Source organism: Mobula birostris, chromosome 25 (genome assembly GCF_030028105.1).
Source record: "Mobula birostris isolate sMobBir1 chromosome 25, sMobBir1.hap1, whole genome shotgun sequence".
Classification (NCBI taxonomy): domain Eukaryota; kingdom Metazoa; phylum Chordata; class Chondrichthyes; order Myliobatiformes; family Myliobatidae; genus Mobula; species Mobula birostris.
Window position 1 is genome coordinate 27,984,603 of NC_092394.1, and position 24,284 is coordinate 28,008,886.

At 40.2% G+C, this 24,284-nt stretch overlaps 1 protein-coding gene across 2 annotated transcripts in view; it reads right to left on the bottom strand.

The window, feature by feature from the left end:
* kiaa0753 (KIAA0753 ortholog) overlaps window positions 1-24,284 on the bottom strand; it is a 64,670-nt gene that overhangs the window by 17,384 nt on the left and 23,002 nt on the right. The window contains exons 6-12 of one of the 2 annotated variants that reach the window (XM_072243060.1): window positions 20,090-20,291; window positions 18,606-18,778; window positions 17,267-17,415; window positions 11,204-11,332; window positions 8,112-8,201; window positions 6,029-6,116; window positions 1,929-2,012 (exon numbers count right to left, since the gene is read on the bottom strand). In XM_072243060.1, coding sequence (XP_072099161.1) covers window positions 1,929-2,012; window positions 6,029-6,116; window positions 8,112-8,201; window positions 11,204-11,332; window positions 17,267-17,415; window positions 18,606-18,778; window positions 20,090-20,291 — 915 coding nt within the window. Of the gene's footprint in view, window positions 1-1,928; window positions 2,013-6,028; window positions 6,117-8,111; window positions 8,202-11,203; window positions 11,333-17,266; window positions 17,419-18,605; window positions 18,779-20,089; window positions 20,292-24,284 lie in introns of both variants that reach the window. The other variant, XM_072243059.1, reaches the window with a different exon arrangement.

The window sequence follows — 24,284 nt, forward strand, 5'->3', positions numbered from 1 at the left end:
ATGCTCCGTCTGCCAGAACAAGCAAGATCTCTTAGTGGCCACCCATTGTAATTCCACTTCTCATTCCGATATTGTCACCCATGGCCCCCACCACTCTCGGGATAAGGCCACAGTTAGGTTGGAGGAACAACACCTTATATTCCGTTTGGGTAGCCTCGAATCTGATCGCACGAACGTCGATGTCTCAAACTTTCAGTAATGCCTGCCCCCACCCTTTCTCCATTTCCTATCCCCTTGTCCCTCTCTCCTGTTATCTCCTTGCCTGTCCATTGCCTCCCTCTGGTTTCACCTATCGCCTGGCTTTTCTCTCTCCCCTTCCCCCACCTTTCAAACCCACTCCTCGGCCTTTTTTCCTCCAGTTCTGCCAAAGAGTTTCGGCCTGAAATGTCGACTTTACTTTTCTCCACAGATGCTGCCTGGACTCCTGAGTTCCTCCAGCATTTTGTGTGTGTTGCTCGGATTTCCAGCATCTGCAGATTTCCTCTTGTTAGCTATTTGATCAGCACAGGTCTTTAATATTTGGCCAGGTACCCCGTCTGGCCTGGATGCTTTTCACAGATTCAGCCTCCTGAAGGATACTCTCACATCATAGGGTCATCAGAGGCTGTGGAAGTTTGTGAAGGTGCCTGCGTGTTGACAGTCAAAGTGAGCATAAGTGGTATTGTGCTGCATGTGAACTGCTGATAATTTGGAAGAAATACCTTTAAACAAGCCTGACTGAAGTCTCCAACAATGATCAGGGTAGGCTGTTTCTTGTTTGCTGAGGGTAGCACTCAATACCTTCAGTGCCTGCTTAATGCGTGCCTTTAGCAGTATGTAAACTGCAGTCAGGATCACCCGAGGACAGCTCTCTTGGTAGGTAGAATGGTTGGCACTTAATCATTAGATATTCCGCATCGGGCGAGGGGTGGAACAAGGGTGTGACAAGACCGCTTGAGCACTACAAAGAGCTTATCATGAAATACAGACCCACCCCCCCCACCTTTTGTCTTCTCTGAATCAGCAGTCCACCTTTAACCGCATCGAGAAGCTGTTGGGTCTTACCAATGTTTGCGGCATGTCCAGAGTGAGCCATGTCACCATCGAACACAGAAGACAACAATTTCTCATTTCCCTCCAATACACAAATCTTGCCCTTAGGTCCTCAAACAGGTTCTTCAGCAACAGTACATTTGCTCACAAGATGCAAAGTAGAGGAAGTTTCAAAACTTCCAGTGTTTCAGAAGTTCCAGAAGTTTCAGTGTTTAAATCTTGCTAACCAAAAAAGCACCTGTTCATATCTCCACCGTAAGACAGATACTGATCCGTTCACACCAATAGCTTACTTCCTTCAATACGAGCTTTTATTTTCTATAATAATGTGGATGCAGCTTCTGGAAATCTATGTATTGTAAAACACCAATGATCTTATATCCTCCGGACTTTGGTGGTACTGGACCTATTACTCTTATTTAACAATCCACCACACTTATAATCACTTTTCAAATATAAAAATGGAGGTTACATTGTGGTATATGAATTTTTCCAGTGAACTAGGTGAGCTTAAAGAATGGGAATTGTACAAGCAGCCCAAGTCCTGGTTCTAGTTACAATTTACCCATGTTCTTAACTCCTGATATTGTAAGACCCAACGTCAGGTTTAACCCCCGATCTGGATACCCAGTTCTGGCTGCTTACCCGACTTGTATTCTGGACCACAAGCTCATAATTCTGGGCGAATGAGTGAGCAGTTGCCAGACAATCAATCAGATAGCAAATTATCAGTTTTCCTTTACTGTGATAACCTATTATACCTTAAAGTAGATCCATGCTCATCAACAAAAGACATTTGACATTTTATGATTTACTTAACCTAACCCAGATAACTGTTCTACTTAAGTTCAAAATCTACTTAGTAGTGCAAAATCACTTGTTTTCAAACTTCTCACCCTATCAGCAACTTTTGATGACAGTTGTTGTTGTAGTGAAGACTCTTTACGCCGAGCTTTCTTCTCCCAAGAGTCACTGATGACCTATTGTATGGAAAAAATCTACATCTTAGATTGACACAAGTTTCTCACAAGCATTTTTCAGAAACAGTCACTCATATACTTACGTTGGTGCTGTACCTAATATGGAAACTTTGTGGGTCTCCAAAGGTGACAACCATGAGAGGGCAAAAAACCATCACCCATGGCATTTTTTTGCTGCAGCCAAAGATAAATCAAGAAATTTGCAATCCCCATTGAAAACATTAAATCATTTAAACTTTGATCAGCCTAGCTGAGCACATTGACAGAGACATAAAACACTTTCAAAAAATTAGGCATACGCAACTAATGACATAACTCATACTACTATATAACAAAACAGCACAGGAAAAGGCCCTTCAGCTCACAATGTTGTGCCGATCCAATTAGATTAGTAATCAAATGGCCAACCAAACTAATCCCTTTTGCCGACACAGTCTCCATCTCCCTCCATTCACCTCATATTCATGTACCTATCCAAATGTTTCTTAAAAATCCTAAATGTATCTGCCTCTACCATCACACCAGGCAGCACATTCCAGGCACCCACCACTCTGTGTGTGAAAGAAAACTTGCCTTTCACATTTCCTATGAACTTACCCCCTCTCACCTTAAATGTAAGCCCTTTGGTAACAGATATTCCAATCCTGGGAAAAAGTCACTGTCTCTCTACTGTATCTGTGCCTCTTATAATCGTACAAACCCCAGACCTCCCCTCGGCCTCTGCTACTGCAGAGAAAACAACCCAAGTTTGTCCACCCTTTCGTTACAATACATGCTGTCTAATCCAGGCAGCATCCTGGTAAAATTTTTCTGCACCCTCTCCAAAGGCTCGATATCCTTTCTATAATGGGGAATAGAAAGCTGACTTTTGAACTCAGTGCCTCAACTAATAAAGGCAAGCGTGCAATATGATTTCTTAACCACCCAGCACCTGTGTAACTACTTTCGGGGAGCTATGAACTTGGACCCCAAGATCTCACTGCTCATCAACACTGTTAAGGGTCTTGCCCTTAACAGTGTACTGTCTCTTTACATGTGATCTACCAAGGAGCAACACTTCACATTTGGCTTGGATAAACTCCATCTGCCATTTGTCTGCCCATATCCGCAGCTGATCTATATCCTGCTGTATTTTTGGCAATCCTCTACTCTATCCACAACGCCAACATTCTATGTACCATCTGCAAACTTACTAATCCAGCCATCTACCTTTTTATCTGTCATTGTTTCTTAGTACCTTTGTGTTTCTACAGTAATGTACAATTAATTTGTCAATACCATGGCTCAAGTTTCCTGCTTTTTACCCCAAATGCTCAATGAGCAACTGGCTCAAAGTCTACTGTCAGAGTAATTATGCAGCTAAACTTGCTTGTAGCCTGCCAATCCTTTTTATGATCTTGCATGTTTGAATAAGTATTTTTCTAAATCCTAGTTAGCATAGCCTAACTTTAGTAATAGCAACATTTACTACTTTCTCAATATTTAAAAGAGAGTTGCACTTTTACTCCCTTTGAAGTGAATAACCTCACATTTTCCCCATTATACTCCATCTGACACCTTCTTGCCCAGCATTCTTTTTGTCCTCCTGGCCCCACCGCATATTTCTCATAGCTCACTTTCCCACCCAGCTTTTTATTGTCAGCCAAGGTGGTTAAATCCAAGTCATTAATGTAGACTGAAAACAGCTCAATAACCATTGCTGTTCTATCTACTGCTGCTTGTCACTAAAAGATCCATTTATACTCAGTTTCTGTCTTTGATTCAATTCATGACAGTATTTTACATGTGTATCCCCAAACCCTTATTTCTATGAAATAGTTGTTTGTAAAGTAACTTATTAAATGCCTTTACAAAAAAACAACACTATCCATAGTTCCTATATTCACGGCAAGGTCCTTGCTGACACACTGGAGCGGGAGAGGTGTAAAAAAGAGACCAGCTGGCAAAGAAGCAAACAGGGCAGTCACTTCCATCAATGAGAAGGCCACACCACTCATATCAAAGAGGCCTAAATCCAATCTGCTGCAAACTGGCAAATCATGGGAGATGAGGGTCAATGTGGGAAGGAAGCTGTAGTTCCCAGAGGTGGTGCAAAGAGGTGAGCTGGAAGTCAGGAGCAGATGGGCAGTGACTTGGCCACCACTGCTGACCCACCAGCTGGAGAGTGTAGTGGTAAGGGTTGAAACGCTCTATGAAGGATGGGCACCAACTGACGAATTCTGCTCCTGGCCAAAGACTACGGTTACCCCACCAGGTAACTAAAGGGAGCACCCAAGTGTATGACACAAGCAAGCTCTTTGCTAATTACGTACTCAAGAACATATTGATAAATAAAGAGTTCTCTTTCAGAAAATACTGATGCTGCCTGATCCTGATTTTCTAAAGGCACTGCTACCATCCCCTTAATCAGACATCTCAGTAGTTTTCAAACACTTCTTAGGTGATCTTTAATCCCCTATTTCTGCTCTCATTCCTTTCTTGGATAATGTTCTATTTACAGTCTCTGTAACCTCAATTGCAGATCTACAATCTAGGAATATTTGTAACACCAGTATTAGGTAGACAGTTTTTAGAACCAGACAATAAAAGCCATCAGGTCCAAGAGATTTGTAGGTGTTTCATTCCTTTAATTTTTCCACTGTTTTTTCGCCTAGTTAAAAAGTTTCTCAATCTCATTTAACACTGTCCATCAATTCTTCTGGTTTATTAAAGCTTCAGCCTTGAAAACAAAAAAAAAAAATCAGCAAATTCCTTACACCACATTATAATTTTTTTTCTTCCTCTGCATGCAAGTGACTCACATCTACTCTGAGCCTTACCACCTTTCCTTTGTACATAGGTACAGACTTTAAACTATAAACATTTTAAATATTTCTTCCTACTTCCATTTTAGTCTTCTTGCATGTTAGTTTTTTAAATATTGAAATACCCTGGTTTCCTTGGCTGTGTAAGTCTAGGGAAAACACTCTCAAGTCCTGCAAAACTCATGAGATTAAGACGGCTTGTCCCACCCCAAACCCCAGGTTTGTGTGGATGCTGTGTAATTTCCTACCCTGTTACAAATTAGTGCCACAAGATAACAGACAGTACACTGCATATGATTAATAGAGTTATATTTATGAATCTTAACTTAAGGGTTAGTAAAGAATAACAAAAAGAAAAGGGCCCATCCTAACTAAACAGTCAAATGTGCACAAGTTGATGCTCATCTTGAATTTCTCTGTCACTCACGCACTAGGCCCTCGGTCAGTGTGAAAGCACACACCACCTTCCAAACATCGCTCACAATCCATCTCAAACAAACGGGTCTCCCTCCGGATCGTAAGCTACAACCGGTTCTCCCCAGCATCTTCTCTCTCCACCTCCCACCAAACACAAGCCCAAGACCAACCTTATTGTCGCTCACCCACAAAACCTCCTGTTAATTGGATGGCACACATTCCACATCATCCCTTATCTTCAACAATAACTCAAACAGGCTGAAAGTGGAACAAACTGCTCTTACAGAGCTGCTAAATGAAATGCCTACAAAATAACAGTAAAGATGTGAACCAGGGCATTATAATATAATTCATTGCTGTCAAAAAAACTCACATAAATCTTCAGGCTTACTCCTCTTCTTGTTAACATTATAAACTTCCTTTAAACTAATGCAATTAATGATGCATCAATCACATCCTCTTTGTCATTTCTATTTCTCAGCAGAATGGACATTTGCTGTAAATATATTTCTTTTATGAACCATCTGGCGAGCATATTAATCCAATTTTAATCTCACTTCAACAACTGGCCCACATACCAAAGGAACTGATTTTATTTAAGTTCAAGTCTTGAGTTTGTTGCATACAGAATGTCATCTCTCAAATATCAAATGACAGGCTCAATAATTTCAGTAGTATTTTGACAGGAGTAAGTGACAAGAGCAATAACAAAGTCAGAATATTCAAACCATAACAAATGGTCCAATTTAAAAAAGTTCAGCTCCAAGTCTGTTTAAGAAATTAAATATCTGATACCTGTGCTTTGTCCAGCAAGGGCTGAAGCTTCTCACGAATTTCCTCCTCTGCTTTTTCAATCCATTTATCAGGGGCTGCAAGTTCAGATCTAAACAAGTAATACTCACTTAAATAATCATCTTTTTCCATCATATAAAGGCACATTTTACAGTCAGAATATTCTAACTACACCCTGTAAAAATATAATTAGCTGGAAACTGAATCTGATATATAATTGAACAAAATGTCTCATGAAATCCAATCTAAATGTTCAGCCATTAATTCTACACAAGCATTTTAATAGCTTGGATTTTATGGGGAAATAATAGCAAAATGCCACTGTTTGTCTCATTACTGTCAGTAATTTCTAGATTTATATGCACATCAGATCACAAATACAGAAGCTACTGTCTTTAATTTGATCATCATCAGATATCAAGCTTCAATCCAGTGCTGAAGTCCTCATGAGGTTCAACAGGGCATAGGGAACCTGCTGTGAAGCCCCCAGTTTTACTTCCTATATTCTCCAAAGTATGCAGTACATTTTCCTCTTGGTCTGAATGACAAGTTAATTTTTAAAATTTGAAAACTTTAATAAGTATTTTAAACCTATCCAACTTTTTAAAACTTTTAAAAATCACTAAAAAAGAACACATAAATAAACAACTTATTTGAAGTGCTTTAATGCTTTAACTTTGAAGATGATTGACCAATTTAAGTCTCAACAATGGATGGAATTCACTTAAATGCTTCTAAATGTCTAGTTTAGGATCACTTGCAGGTTTTTAATATAATTTTTATTAAATTTTCAAAAAGAATACATGAAAAGATAAAATCTACCCCCCCTTCCCCTTAACCCTCCCCCCCCCCATATATAGTCCTACCTAAAAAGAAAGAAAGAGAAAAAAAAGAAAAGAACCTCCTGGTTATTGGAAGGTTTCCACATGCTCCATGGGATTCAAAATAAATTTGGTATAATTATTCGTTACTTTCCCCAAGTAACCAAAATCTTTATCGGAGCACTTAAATATGCCATCCTATCTTTTGTAAATAAGGGCGCCAAATATTCAAAAATGTTACATATTTATCTCTTAAATTATAAGTAATTTTTTCAAGTGGAATAGAACTAGCCAGGATCACTTGCAGGTTGAGCCAGTTCCTAATGCAATCCTGGATTTCATTTTAAGAGGATTAGAATATAAAAACAAGAATGTATTACTAGGGCATTGTAATGTATTACTAGACTGCTTTTGAAGTACTGCTCCATATCCAAGGAAGATGTGATGACCTCAAAAGAGTCCAAAAGAAGTTTACAAGAATGATCTCAAAAATGAAAGCCTTAATGTACAAGGAGTGTTTAATGTACATGGACCTATACTCGATGGAATTCAACAGAATGAGGGAAGATCTCATTGAAACATAACGAATACTAAAAGGACTGGATAGAGAGGATGTTTCCGTTAGGAGAGTCAAGGATCCAAGAGCCTCAAAATAAAGAGGCGTCCCTTTAAAACAGAGATGGAGGAGGAATTTCTTCAGCCAGAGCTGGTAAGTCAGAGGAATTCATTGCCACATCAGGCTGTGGAGGCTAAGTCAATGGGTGTAACTAAGACAGAATTTGATAGGTTCCTGATTGGTAAAGAGGTTAAGGGTTACAAGGAGAAGGCAGGAAATTGGGGTTGAAAATTACAAAATCAGCAATGATTGAAATGGCAAAGCAAACTCAGTAAGCCAAATGGCATAATACTGCTCCTACATCTTATAGTTTAGGATGAATTAAATCAGCTTTAAAGCTTTAAATTTTATATTAGTTCCTGCCAAGTCAACTGTGTCAGTCAGCTGTTGAAATGTTTTCGTTCCTTTGTGCAACCATCTCACATTTTGTTATGGACAGCCCTGCCATAATGTCTTTTACAAGGTCCCAGGGGATATTCAAAGAGAAGTTCAATCTTTATTGCTCCATTTCTGGATCAATATCACACATCTACCTTACTTAGAAATTAAGTCCCTGGTATTTCACTTAAAAGTCAATGGCAGATCCAAAGATGGCCTTTCTGCCATTTATTGACATCTATACCAAAATTAATAACTGTAAAAGGTCTACCTGATTTTCTTCATTCTGTCCGTTTCTTGTTGGGAGAGTTCATTCAGTTCCCTCGTCCTACGGGCAGCTTCGGAATCAAGCCATGCCAGTCTAAAATAAGTATTCAAATATAAGCCACATGGGTGATCTTCAAAGAATAATTAACCTTCATGCAAGAACAGTCAACTAAACTGTCAAATACATCCCTTAAGCTGGATGGAAACTTAGCAACGATCTTCCACTGAAAGAATAACAATGTTCTTGTATTAAAATTGTTATGTACGTTCTTAAAGAACACATCATATAAACAAATGGTAGTTACTGGTTGATATAATGATTTGTCAACTAATGTTAGTTAGAAGAGAACAGACATGACTGCTTGCCTCAACTGCTTTCACAAAAGCAAAACAAAGTATTGTAGATATAGAAATGGCACAAAGAAAACTGGTACAAAATCTGAAATAATTTCAATACCTATCCTAATGGTTCACTGCATAATACACACTGCATCATGCAGTGTGGGTCAGTAGCAACATAGTCAGGTGAGGAATAAAATTACTCCCTCAGCCAAAATAGCTCATGAAATTTTCCCAATTTCTCATCAGCTATCCTCAAAGAAAACAGCAAATTTTAGTAGCTGTGCTGAATCCTTCAAAGTTATGAACATGATGGGGGAAGTTTGAATTAAATTTAAAATTGAAATATTTTGCAAGCAATTATGAGAGTTTTGTGCCAAATGCAGCTACATTCAAACCAAGTAATGAGTGATCGATTTATTAATCTTTTGTTCCTTTAGTGTTGCATTTCCCAGTAAACTTGATCTATGTGTCTTATTTTTTAAAGGAAATCTTTAAAGCTACTTTCAAGATAATACTATAAACTAATGCAGGGGCTCCGGATATGCCCTTGGGCATCTTTCCGGATCGGAAGAATCCTAGGGAACTAGTAAAGGCCATCTTCGGCTCAACGGCCGCACTCCCCAGGATCTGGCAACATCCACCCCTCAGATGCAGCACATTAAACCACGTCGCATCATCCTCACACACGCTGCCTTCATCTTCCACGCCGCTAGGGTCCAGTTGCCGCGACCTCTCTCTCACTGAGGTGTCTTCAGCGGTCAACTCCCCTCCCTCGTGGTGGTTCGGAGCATCTACTAAGAGGGTCTCACCCTCAGCTACTTTCCCCAAGCCGTACCACCGCCGGGTCTCGTTTAAATTCGGTACTGGCTCAAGGCTGCTACACACGTCCTCAGAAGCAACTCGACACACTGGGTGCCCAGACAATGCCCCCATGAACTCCAGGGTCATTAACCAATCATCGTCTTCTGGATAACTACTGCCACTAGTACCCAAAGTCTCCGGCGCCCTTGCGGTTGTCAAGGATAAATGCTTCAGACACCGGTTGTAAAACGAACTGTACAACAACTTGATCTGTGCCCCGGGGTCGAGGATAGCTTTAGCATCGCTTCCCTCTATCCATAGCGACACCCTGGGGCATGGCCCCTCTAAGCCTTCAGGAATAGGGTCTTTTCCTTTCGGAAGTTCATCGGTATGTTGCTGGGAACGTGCTTCCCCAGAGATCCGAAGCCGTTCCCCCACTGGGCCCAACACCTAAGTTTCCCGACACCTCTCTGATCAGCTGAACAACTGATCCCCTGAAATGATCCCCCTGGCACTACAAGCAATTTAGCCACCCTCCTCGCCAGAGAAGACACACTGAAAACTTTCCCCCCTCTTTCAAATAACTGACAGCTGTCACTACGGTGTAAGTGAACCTGACAGCTCTAACACCGTCACCAGCCCGCCTACTCAAACTTTCAACCAATCCCTGTCGCTCTCCCTTAACCAAGCACTGCCACTCATCTAACAACTGAGAGATCCGCTCCGCCCATGTCTCGCACGCCTCCGCCCCTCCTGGGGTGGACACTATCCCCAGTGCCAGGCGGAGCCTGCCAGAGCTAGAACATTTATTCGCAGACTCTACCTCCAAATCAGACCACTCTTTCCTCTCTCTCCCAACTGCATGGATAGCCCCGAATGCCACCTCTAACTCGTCAATGCTAGTCTGAACTCGAACAAAGACCGCACCCACAACGCATACAGCAATCAACAGCAAATAACCCACAGAGACACACATTACAGATTTAATCAGGGCACCCACACAGCATACCAACAGACTCAAGCATCCCGGACAAAGCCCCCACAATGTAGCCCCCCTGGCCACTCTCAGGGTTGCTCGGCTCGCTGTCGTCTAGGGAAACAGCCTCGGCCCCGCCAAACTGGATAATTCGTTTGTGTGGATGCTGTGTGAGGTACCCCACCCCGCCCAAATAACAGACAATACACCAGACGCAATTAAATGATTTACAGTTTATAGATATTACTGGAACTATATAATTAAAAGAGAATAAAATATAAAAGGAAAATAAAAGGCGCCACACTTATCAAGGTTCAATCTCTTCATGCACAAAAACCGTTGGAGCTCAAGGACCTTCTTCTTCACCCTGCGAACCCTCGGACCACCTCGACCGGCCGCCTGGGACCAACAACGATGGTCGACCAGACGCTCCATACGAGTCCGTCTCCGTCTCCTCTCCTCGCCGAACGTCCCACTCGGGGTCCGACCCCGTTAGCGGACTCACAGCACCTGATCCATCCTCTGTCTCGCTCTCCCGCCTTCTCCCCCCAAACCCCCTCGCAAACAGTATCTTCAAATACACCAAAACCATAACAACTATCCCAATTGGTTAATAGCACCCTCTTATCACCCTCTAAACCACAATAAGCTGCTAGCGCAAACTTTCTCAGCGTTAAAGCACAACAAAGCTGCATTCCCCAGATTGACATAACAAAAACGCCATTTTAATTGGCCTCCGCAGTAACATAAAAATCGAAACCCCCTTACACTAAGTATTGAAGAACATGATTAAGGGTTGCAGGGATCAATTATAGAACTAAAAAAATCCCTAAAATTCTTTATATGAACTGATCAAACAGAAAATGATCAAACAGCTGAAGAATGATGCCTGAGAAGTTCAACCTGCAATAGAAAAGCAATAGAAGGGTCCTTGAATGTGGCCCAATGATTTTCTTCACTGAAATCAGCAATCCCACCTGATTGCTTCAGTCCCCGCAGCTTTTTGCCTTTCTTCCTCCATTTCCTTAAGCAAACTAGATTGATTCCTGTCTGCAGGGGTTGATATCCAGCCTCCCATTCTCGTTTTCTGGTTCTTCAGTGGAATTCTACAATTATTTAAGGGGTCATATATTAGGCATTAAATATTTTATATACCAAAGGAAAATTCAATAATAGCACAATTCAAATATAAATTTCACTGCTGGAACAATAATGAATGGGAAACCAGGAAAGAGATAGCTGAGGACAGATTTTTGCATCATTGCTGGCCATTTGTGAGGCATCAGGAGGATAAATCACAAGGACAGTAATAAACTGCAGGCTTGTGCGCCTATGGCAAGTGGTAGATAAATTAGTGAAAAAAATTCTAAGTGATAGGATTCATGTATTTTTGGAAAGACAGGGGATAGTCAATGTCGTTTTGCCTGGGGGAAATACTGTCTCACTAACTTGACTGAGTTTTTTTGAGAAGATAATAAGAACTGCTAAAAGCAGATTACCTCAGCTTGTCCAAGTGACCTTTATTAAGGTCCTACATGGTAGGCTGATCCTTGAACCAGAAGGATAAGGCACATGAGATCCAAGCTGAGCTGACCAACTAGATCCAAAGTTGGCCTAGTGATAGGAGGCAGAGGGAACTGGTGGAAGGATGCTTATCTGATTAGCTTTCTGCGATCGATAGTGTACCCAGTTGTATGTGATACACATAAACAACTTGGATGTGAATGCAGGAGGAATGATTAGAAATTTTCAGATGACATAAAGAATGGCAGCGTTATGAATAGCAAGGCAAGTTGCTAAAGGTTGCAGCAAGATACTGAACAGATAGAAAGTTACGTGGAGGATTGGCAGATGGAATTTTACCCCAACAAATGCAATGTGATGCACACTGGGAAAGGAAAATAGGACTAGGATATGTACAGAAAATGGCAGGTCATTAAGGAGTGTTGATGAACAGAGAGACTTGGTAAAGTCCATAGATACTCCCATGTAAGTGGCAACACAGGTAGTTTGGGTGACAAAAGGCAGCATCTGGCACACCTGCCTTCGTTAGGTCAAGGCACAGGCTATAAAAGTGGGAGGTTATGTTGCAACTTTACAAAACACTAGAGGGAGTGTTGCATGCAGTTTAGGTCACCACACCACAGGAAGGAAGTGCTGTGTTGGAGAGACTGCAAAGGTCTAACCAATTTCCCCCGGGATCAATAATGTATGACTATAGGTGCTTCCCCAGACTATTGTGGAGGGGATCTAAGTGTGGTCAGGCCACACTCAGATCCCCTCCAGTTCACCTACCAGCCCCGACTAGGAGTTGAGGATGCCATTGTCTACCTGCTGAACCGTGTCTACGCCCACCTGGACAAGCCAGCGAGCACTGTGAGGGTCATGTTTTTTGACTTCTCCAGTGCGCTCAACACCATCCGCCCTGCTCTGCTGGGGGAGAAGCTGACAGCGATGCAGGTGGATGCTTTCCTGGTGTCATGGATTCTTGATTACCTGACTGGCAGACCACAGTATGTGTGCATGCAACACTGTGCGTCCAACAGGGTGATCAGCAGCACTGGGGCTCCACAGGGGACTGTCTTGTCTCTCTTTCTCTTCACCATTTACACCTCGGACTTCAACTACTCAACAGAGTCTTGTCATCTTCAGAAGTTTTCAGATGACTCTGCCATAGTTAGATGCATCAGCAAGGGAGATAAGGTTAAGTACAGGGCTACTGTAGGAAACTTTGTCACATGGTGTGAGCAGAATTATCTGCAGCTTAATGTGAAAAAGACTAAGGAGCTGGTGGTATACCTGAGGAGAGCTAAGGTACTGGTGACCCCTGTTTCCATCCAGGGGGTCAATGTGGACATGGTGGAGGATTACAAATACCTGGGGATACGAATTGACAATAAACTGGACTGGTCAAAGAACACTGAGACTGTCTACAAGAAGGGTCAGAGCCGTCTCTACTTCCTGAGGAGACTGAGGTCCTTTAACATCTGCCAGACGATGCTGAGGATGTTTTACGAGTCTGTGGTGGCCAGTGCTATCATGTTTGCTGTTGTGTGCTGGGGCAGCAGGCTGAGGGTAGCAGACACCAACAGAATCAAAACTTATTCGTAAGGCCAGTGATGTTGTGGGAATGCAACTGGACTCTCTCACGGTGGTGTCTGAAAAGAGGATGCTGTCTAAGTTGCATGCCATCTTGGTCAATGTCTCCCGTCCACTACATAATGTACTGGGTGGGCACAGGAATACATTCAGCCAGAGATTCATTCCTCCAAGATGCAGCACAGAGTGTCATAGGAAGTCATTCCTGCCTGTGGCCATCAAACTTTAAAACTCCTCCCTTGGAGGGTCAGCCACCCTGTGCCGATAGGCTGGTCCTGGACTTATTTAATAATTTACTAGCATAATTTACATATTACTATTTAACTATTTATGGTTCTATTACTATTTATCATTTATGGTGCAACTGTAACGAAAACCAATTTCCCCCTGGGATCAATAAAGTATGACTATGACTATATTGGCTGGATTGGAGGACTTCAGTTAAAGGGAGAGACTCAATTGGCTGGGCCTGTTTTGAGGCAACAGAGGTGACCTGACAGAGCATGTAAAATTATAAAAGTCATAGATGAGCAGATAATCAAAACATTTATCCCATGAAAGGCGTACCAAAAACAAGAGGGCATGGGTTTAAGGTGAGAGGAAGGAACTTTCAAGGGAACCTGAGGGTAAAGTACACATACTAGTTGGTAACTAGTACTCGCTGGCAGAGATGGTGCAATCACATAAAATCACATTTAAGAGGCACTTAGACAGGTGTTTGAATAGACGAGGCAAAAAGATACAGACTTAGCAGGGCAAATGGGGTTAGTGTAGACAAAAAATAAGGTTGGCATGGATGCGGTGGGACAAAGGATGTTTCTATGTTGTACAGCTCTATAACTGTTTAATAACAAATTTAGATGCTCTCTTTTTAAAACAAAATATTTTGAATAACTAGATTTAAGACAGATTGGTAAAATAGAACATTGTGGTCTCATGTCCAGAAATGTTTTGACAATGTCATAAAATATATTTTCTGCCATTTTCATATTCCTCAATAAAATTCTCCTTTTTCAGTTTGTAAGCGATCAGTATAAAGTTTAGTTAATATTTTCCTTCTACAAACTAGGTAAGCTTTTAGAGTCATATTCAGTCATATAAACATTTCATCCTACTTTTCCTTTCCTTACCAATGCCATGAGAATTGAAATTTATTAGTTTTTATACTTAAATTAATTTAACCATCTAATTAATTAAAAAGTAAATATAAAGGAGAAATCAAAAATAATGGCTAATTATATCTTTATATATCATATCGGAGACTCCACGCTAATGGAAGGGCCATGCGATTATAACTCCTTTAGCTGTCATAAAAAAGGGCCAAAATTACAAGTATCTGACCCCTCAGTTTAGTAACTTATAAGACCATAAGACATTGGAGCAGAATTAGGCCACCCCATTAAGTCTGCTCCGTCAATCATGGCAGATCCTTTCTTCCCCTCCTCAACCCCATTCCCTGCCTTCTACCTGTAACCCTTGATGCCGTGTCCAATCAAGAACTTATCAATCTCTGCCTTAAATAACCCAACAACCTGGCCTCCACAGCTGCCTGTGGTAATAAATTCCACAAATTCACCACACTCTGGCTAAAGAAATTTCTCCGCATCCCTGTTTTAAATGGACACCCCTCTATCTTGAGGCTGTACCTTCTTGTCCTCAACTCCCCCACCACGGGGAGCATCTTTTCCACCTCTTCTCTGTCAAGGTCTTTTAACATTTGAAAGGTTTCAATGAGATTCCCCCCCTCATCCTTCTAAATTCCAGTGAGAACAAACCCAGAGCCATCAAACGTTCCTAATATGATGATCCTTTCATTCCCAGAATCATCCTCATGAACATCCTCTGGACCCTCTCCAATGCCAGCACATCTTTTCATAGATGAGGACCACAAAACTGTTCACACTGCTCAAGGTGTGCCCTCCCCAGTGCCTTATAAAGCCTCAGCATCATATCCCTAGACCTCTCGAAATGAATGCTAGCATTGCATTTGCCTTTCTCACCACCGAATCAACCTGCAAGTTATCCTTCAGGGTGTTCTGCACAAGTCCCTTTGCATCTCGGATATTTGGATTTTCTCCCTGTTTAGAAAATAGACTGCACATTTACTCTACTACCAAAATGCATGATCATACATTTTCCAACATTGTATTTCATTTGTCACTTTCTTGTCCAATCTCCTAATTTGTCTAAGTCCTTCTGCAACCTACCTGTTTACTGAACACTACCTGCCCCTCCACCAATCTTTGTATCACCTGCAAACTTGGCAACAAAGCCATCTATTCCATCATCTAAATCATTTATATACAGCATACAAAGAAGCGGTCTCAACATTGACCCCTGCAGAACATCACTAGTCACTGGCAGCCAACCAGATGAGGATCCTTTTATTCCCACTCACTGCCTCCTACCAAACAGGCAATGCTAGTGACTTTCCTGTAATACCATGGGCTCTTAACCTGGTAAGCAGCCTCATGTGTGGTACCTTGTCAAAGGCCTTCTGAAAGGCTAAATATACAACATCCACTACCTCCCCTTTATCTATTCTACTTGTAAGCTCCTCAAAGAATTCCAACAGGTTTGTCAGACAGGGTTTTCCCTGAAGGAAGCCATGCTGACTTTGTACTATCTTGTCCTGTGTCACCAAGTACTCCATTACCTCATCCTTAACAATCGACTCCAACATCATCCCAACCACTGAGGTCAGGCTAATTGGTATATAGTTTCCTTTCTGCTGCCTTCCTTCAAGAGTGGAGTGACATTTGCAATTTTCCAGTCCTCTGGCACCATGCCAGAGTCCAATGATTTTTTAAAGATCATTGCTAATTCCTCCACAATCTCTACTGCTACCTCTTTCAGAAGCCTAGAGTGCAGTTCATCTGGTCCACGTGACTCATGTACCCTTAGGTCTTTCAGCTTTTTGAGCACCTTCTCCGTTGTAATAGTAACTGCAGTCACTTCTCTTCCTTCACATACTACAACATCTGGCACACTACTAGTGTCTTCCACAGTGAAGACTGCTACAAAATACTCATATACTGTAGTGCATCTGCCATCTCCTCGTCCCGCATTATTATATCTCCTGCCTCATTTTCTAGCGGTCCTATATCCACTTTCATCCCTCTTTTAGTTTTTACATAGTTGAAAAAGCCTTTTTAAAAGGTTTTTAAAAGCTTCCCAATCCTCTTTCTTCCTGCTAATTTTTCTTTTGTCTTTACATTAGCTTTGACTTCACGGTTGTACTATTTTGCCATTTGAGTATTTCTTTGTTTTTGAAATACATCTATCCTGCACCTTCCTCATTTTTCGCAGAAACTTACGTCATTGCTGCTCTGCTGTCATCCATGCCAGTAGCTCCTTTCAATTTACTTTGCCCAACTCCTGTCTCGTACCACTGTAATTTCCTTTACTCCACTATAACACTGCTACATCCGACTTTTCTTTCTCCCTATCAAATTTCAAGCTGAACTCAATCATATTGTGATCACTGGTTCCTAAGGGCTCTTTTACCTTAAGCTCCCTAATCGCCTTCAGTTCATTACATAAAACCCAATCCAGTAAAGCTGATCCCCTAGTAGGCTCAATGATAAACTGCTCTATAAAGCCATCTCATAGGCATCAACGAACTCACTCTTGAGATCCATTACCAATCGACATGCATATTAAAATCTCCCATGACTTTCATCATTTTGCCTTTTTGCCACACCTTTTCTATTTCCTGTTGTAATCTGTGGTCCATATCCTAGCTACTGTTTGGAAACCCCTGAATGGAATAGTTCAGGGTGGATTCAGAGGTCAGAGTGCTTCCTGCGTTTCCAAACTGCAGTGCATAGCTATAGAGGTAAGGAAAATGCAGTTGCATGCATTGAAGCTGGTTAATACCATGAACAGAACCACTAACTAGCTGTCAGTGCAATCCAACACAATGTTATGTGGTTACTCACCGTTTAGATGACATTGGAATAGGGTTGGGACATCGTGGAATCGAAGGATGTTTGCTGTCTTTAAGTGGTCCTTGATTCTTCTTTAGTTCTGAAGACACTGTAGCTTTCTGAAAGCAGGCACGCATTGCAAGCATTTTCTTCTGTTTATGCTGCTAAAATTAATTTCATAAATAGTAAGAAAAATAGATGTGAAATTTAATGGATGGAACTTCTTTTCAATATAAGCAACAAATTCAATGAAATACAACGAAAAAATTTACAACTTCATTATTACTGATATTCAAAAGGCAGAAATGTACCGTACAGGCATGCAAAAGTACATTTTGAATTCATTTTGAAAGGAACTCTGACTGGTTCAAGATGAGTAGCATTTCAGTTACTGTCTATATTTATTTCTAACTGGCATTTGCATGCAAGTGTTGGGTGTATGTTTTTATGTTAACAGATAGGTGAATCATTAAAAACAATTAATTTTTTGGTGGGAACCTTGCTTCATTTTGTCTATGATTGCATGTGAACTAGTGTAAAGCCAAAATCAAGCTCCAGAATGTGGAATTTAAAACTACTGCCTTCTCACATTTATAGTCAATTCCTGTTTGAGCTGTATTAAACACATTAGCAAAAAGAAAATTACCTATAGCAGAGCATTCTGACTTAATACGTTTAAAATATATTTTTCCCTGATGAAATATCATCTGATTTTTTTGAATATCTCATTCAATTTTGACTTGTAACTAAACTAGAATTCAGCATCAAACTAAAATAGTTCATCAATTTTTCACTGACATGAGAAATTCCATTGCATCATACTATCTAACAGTCATTAAGATATTTATATAGAATTTATATGAAAGCAAAATACTCCTAATTAAAATAAAATCAGAAAAATACTGACGATGTTTAGTAAAATGAAAAAGGGGAGAAAAATACCATCAGGATAATGACCTTTCATAAAACTGACTCAAGCTGATTCAGACATTAAAGTTCAAGGGAGTCATCAACTGCTTAAGTTTGGTCACTGTTGTATTGTAAACATTCTCTTTCCAATTACAAGGCTTGATTTAGGTTGTTAAATATAATGGTAATACTAAAGCAATAATGTTGGAGGAATAAAGCTGAAATTGGCAGACAAATATATAGCTCATTGATGTGGATTACCATTGAGAACTGGTCATTGTAATAAGCTCTGCATCATTTCTTTTGAATGATGATGTGTTTGCAACATAGGAAAAAGGAAATAAAGACATTGTTCATAAAATCATCAGCATGGTCTGCACAGAAGAATGCACCAAATCATCCTTATAATAAAACCATAGCACAATCATCATTTGTAACTTACATATGGGAGCAGCACTCCTTTCTTAGTTCCTGTCTTCTCTGCAACAGATTTATGCAAGGTTCCCATGCGCTGTAAAGCTTCTAATCCAGCCTTCAATGCAGCATTCCTATCAGGAGTTGGAGGGTCATCTTCTTGCTGTGGTCTGGAAGATTCAGGAACATGCCAATTTTCATCTGTGCAAAACATTTATTTTAGAGAAACGTTTTACTAAATAGTATAAAATTCCAGTACGGATTTTTAATCATTGTTCTCCAAGTTAGTTAATAATACTTAATTCAGTCATAGAAAATGGTAATTTTACTGTTCATTTCCAACCAAAATTTTAACATTAAAGAACATTTGATGTTGTTCTTGAAGCAAAAACCAGTTACACTTAAAACTTAGGAAATGGAAACTCACAGTTTATTACAGCAAACTAGTTAAGAATTATTACATTTAACTGCACTGCTAACTTGGAGGCTAAGCAAAAACAAAGAGTCAAGAGAGTCCAATTGATGAGTTATCAACCAGTTCATATCAGCAAGAATGTTCGCATAATATAAGTAAAGTAAAAATACAGAACTGCACGGGAGTTATTTATTAAGATTAAAGATGTGCAGATTACATAATCTTGGAGCTAGACGATGTATCAGCCAAAGGCTTGTTATTGAGTTAGAGGTATGAAGGAATTAATTAGTGCAATAATACATTTATTTTCAACTTATTTCATTTAGCTTTTAAAAAATTCATTGCAAACTGCTCAGATTTCCAGATAATGCCAATTCAGACTGGAGAACTGAAACCAAGGAGGTATTCACTTATTGCAGAACAAGATAGATGAGCCAAGCATGAAGCCAATTATTGACATGTGAAGTTTAAAGCTGATAAGTTTTAAATGACAGTTGGCAATGAAAGGTGGAAAGAGTACATGTTCCATGAATTCTATTGAATACGAAGAAAAAGAGGCTGAAATATACCCATGAGTCTCAGTAATCTCAAAGCTTAATATTGATCAAGATCTAATCTAGAACAGTACAAATCAGAAGGAATACCAGTTAAATTGTATAATGCTCTGATCAAGTCACAATAAGGATAGACACAAGAGGTACTGCAAATGTTGGAAATCTAGAGCAATACACACAATGTGCTGGAGAAGCTCAGCAGGTCACGCAGCATCTATGAATGAGAATAAACAGTCGACATTTTGGGCTGAGTCCCTTCCTCAGGACTGGAAACGTAGGGGGAAAAAGTCAGAAAGGAAAGAGGGAAGAAATCAATTTGAGTATTGTTTCCTAGGATTCATCCTACTTATATTACTAAACACAAAATGGCTTGATTTCAGTACAGTCAAATTTAGGCAGAAGTAACTTTAAAATTGCCTCTCAAGTACCATTTCAGATTGCTTCCTACCAGCATTCATCCATAGACAATACTGTCATCATTCTAAATTCCTCCTTCTCCATTTTTATTCATCTTATTTAGCGACCGTAAAATAAGGGACTTACCAATCTTAAGTGGAGGCAATCCTTTAGGTGCACTTAAAACATTATCCTTTGTGATTGGTGAAGTTCGCTCTCTTTCAGCAGAGTGGCTTCTGTGCCTATCTGAGCATCTTTTTCTCTTTGGCGCAGAAACACTTTGGGCATTCTGTGGCACTTGATTTGATTTTGTTTGAGCATGATGTTTCCCAAGAAGTGAATCAAAACCCTAATAAGTCACAAAGTAAAAGATCTTTGGTTTCACTGGCAAACTATTACATTCCTTCCCACTTCAGTTACTTCCAAAAACAAACCCATGATTAGAATGGCTACATGATCTGCTTGCAGATTTCTGTGAAAGCAAAATGATTACTGCTTTAATTTTCTTTCTGTTGTGGGAAGTACAGGTCTCTGCAGGCTGACGTTTCAGCAAATTATGGGGGAACTACAAGAATCATTATAATCTACTGTTCACTGGCCCATGAAGCCACAGATTTAGACTTCAGTTTATTAAGGAAACAATATGAAATCACATTGATAATGTTCCTTATTATCATCATGAGTCAGCAAGATACAACACAGATGGTCAATATCAAAAAATAAATGCAACTGCCTTGTGGAATCTGATCATTTGATACTTTAAACATAATAGGAAAAAGTTTAATAAGAACCTGGAAGGCGAGGTGTGGAACCTTTTCACCTCAGCTTGCCAGTATGTGGAATAAGTTGCCAGGGGAGTGGTTGAGAGAGTGCTTAACAACATTTAAAAGGCACTTGAACAAGTACATGGATAGGAAAGGTTTAGAGGTATGGTCTGAATTTGGCCCAATGGGACTAGCTTAGATGACAGTTTTCACTGGCATGGTGCAATTGGGCCAAAGAGCCTGTACCCATGCCGTTTGATTCTATGATGCTATAAGCATTTCTGCATCTGCGAAAAATGAGCATTGTTAGAAAATACCTTTAAAAAAGAATTGCAGAAACTAATATTGTCCTCTCAACTGGTCCCCTACAATGTTTTGAGGCTACTGTAAGATGACTTAAGGCCAGAGTTTGGTGAAAACTGCTGTATATTAGATCAGACAATTTATTGCCTTGGCATACAATTTTGTTTTTTATTTTTAATTTGCTATTAAACTAAATATAAGTTTGAGTATTTTAACTGTGTCTTTATATGCCAGTATTAACTTTCAAGTTGAAACGTAGCATCTATTATTATTCATATATTTTTTAAGTTGGTTTCTTGTTTTATTCTAGTTTTGACCAATTTTAATGTCAATATTATCAGAATTAATATTCCTCGTTCACCATACCCAAGATATTTATTCACAGTTCTTTCACATGTGAAATTGATGACATTAAAACAACTTTGTACATCATCCCTAGCACTTACAGCAAATGCATTGATGCTAACACTATATATACAGTATTTATCCATGATAAGTGGTTGGTCAAACACGACCCAGATCTCAACCACTTATGAAGCTGACTCATTATGATGTACATCAAATCATTGGCAATTTTGCCTCTGGGCTTAATCACAGCTGTTTATCCCCCATCAACCAGATTCATAGCTGCTGGAAAACAATCAATGACAGCAGAAACTCTTCAGTGCATTTAGTGCCCAGGCAGCTACAATTGATTCAGCAAAACAAATGGCTAATTTTAAAAGAGCTTCCTCCTCACCAAAATGACCTCTTGCTTGCAAGATTTCAACATACTAAGCAATTCAGACTTAGCAGGAATTTACAAGGTGAAGAACTTAATGACTTTCCCAAAATAACCTGCATACTTAACAAGTACAAGCTGTACTGTTATAACTAGTAAATAGGTTGCATTCTTTACCAATATAGATATGTGAGTATGGATGGTATTAGTGAATAGGATGCCATTGTTTTCTATCACCAAATGATATATGGAAAAAAAATGGCACTTTCATACCTTTAAAAAAACCTTTCAGGTTGTGAGTAATGTTTTGCTCAATTATTCTGGACATGGTAAACCACACATATGCACAATGGAATAATAATGAATCAGATATTGTTGGGTGACCACAGGTAGGAACGATGGCAATGCAGATAATTATTGACTGAATTCTATTCTGCAACTATTGGGAGCATAAATTACTCCTTTTCCCATCATATCCCTAACTTAATCATCAAAATGGTCAAGGATAGTTGAACTTGAACAAGGAATGCAAAACAAATGGGTTTAAGTATGGCAGAAGAATATAGTCTACACGTTCCTTAACATGGTTTTTGGTTAAGTCACACCCAGGAAACCGGTCCAAAAGAATAAAATGGATCAAAATCAATTTGGTAAATTGCAAATGAAATTAACATGGCGACTGGAGGATGAGAGTAATGGTCATGGATTGCTTTTGTGATTGGAAGTTGCAATCAGTGCTGGGATCCTGATTGTTTGTTATATACAGTCGGCCCTCCTTTTCCACGAGGGATTGGTTCCGGGACCCTTCGCGGATACCAAAAAACGTGGATGCCCAAGTCTCTTATTCAACCTGTTTCAACGCAGTGGACCTTAGGACCCAGCGGAACCCCGGACCTTATTAAATCTGTCTCAGTGCGGTGGACATTAGGACCCAGCGGCAGAGCTCAGAATCCGCAGTGCTTCTGTTCACGAAAATAATCACGATCACGATTGAAAATAAAGTAGAAATAATAAAGCGATCGGAAAGAGGTGAAATGCCATCAGTCATTGGAAAAGCGTTAGGCTACAGTCGGTCAACAATCGGAACAATTTTAGAGGATACAGGATAAAGACCCTGCCCCGATGAAAGCTACAATTATTACAGTACTAAGCAACGCAGTGGTTTAATTATTGGGTTTTGGGGTTTTGGGCTTTTGATCCTCCACATCTACCTGGCACGGATGGAGAGCGCACTCGGGAACTCCCGTTCCTGACGCTGAGACATACGTTTCTTAAGTGTTTTATATGCATAGAAAGGTAAAATATATACTATATACTAAGACAAATGTTTGACTAACTGACACTAAATAATACCAGATGTACCTGTTCCGACTTACTTAGTAAGAGAACTTCCGATTTTTTTTCGATCCCAATCCACGATAACCTATGCACATCCTCCTGTATATTTTAAATCATCTCTAGGTTACTTATAGTACCCAATACAATGTAAATGCTATGTAAAATAGTTGTTAAACTGCATTGTTTAGGGAATAATGACAAGAAAAAAAAGTCTGTACACGCTCAAACAACAAGTGCTGGAAGAGCACTTCCGGGTTTTCTCGGTTCGCGGTTGGTTGAATTCGCGCATACGGAACTCACGGATAAGGAGGGCCGATTGTACATTTGATATGAACGTCAGATATGATAACCAAACTCTCAGTCTCCTCAAAAATTGCTGTCATTGTATTAATCAGGAGGGTAATTATCGGTCATGTAAGAATATTGATAAGTTGGCAAGACAGACAGAAATGGCAAGTATAACTTAATCCTGAAAAATGCAAGACAGTGCATTCTGAAAGCACTAGTTAGGCTAGGATATACGTAACGAATAGCAAGTCCTAGAAAGCATCTTGATCTCCTTGGAGTGGAGAAGGCTGAGGAAGATCATACTGAAGACTACTAAATTACAAAAAGAAATCCATAGCATAGATGGCAAAGACGTGCTTCCCAGAGCAGGATATCATCAAAAGAGTTAAGTCATCTGCCACCCCAAGACCAGGTGGTATACCCTACTAGGTACATAAGAAATACCCAAAACTCCTCTGGAGTTTGTGGAAGATAATGACGATGATCTGGACCAAAGCCTCTCTCCCACCAAGTTGAGATACAGCTGAGAGATGCTTTGTTCCCAAGGAAGAAGATTCCTCTACAATCACCCAGTTTAGTACAATCTCCCTCCTAAGTGTGGAGTGCAAGATATTCCTCACCGTGCTTGCGAGAAGGCTGAACTCTTACTTAACGGACAGCCACTATATCAACACACCCTTCCAGAAAGCTAGCATCCTGGGATTTTCCTGGGTACCTTGAACACCTCAATAATCAGCCAATTGATCTGTGAGGCCAGGCAGAAGAAAGGCAGCCTAACAGTCGTCTGGTTAAGAGCTAGCTGACGCCTACAGATCAATGTTGGCCAGGGCCACTACCATATCCCGCCAGTAATGTGACACATGACCACCAGCTACCGAGAAGGATTTAAGCTACGCTTCACTTCAGCCCACTTTACAACCAGGTGGCA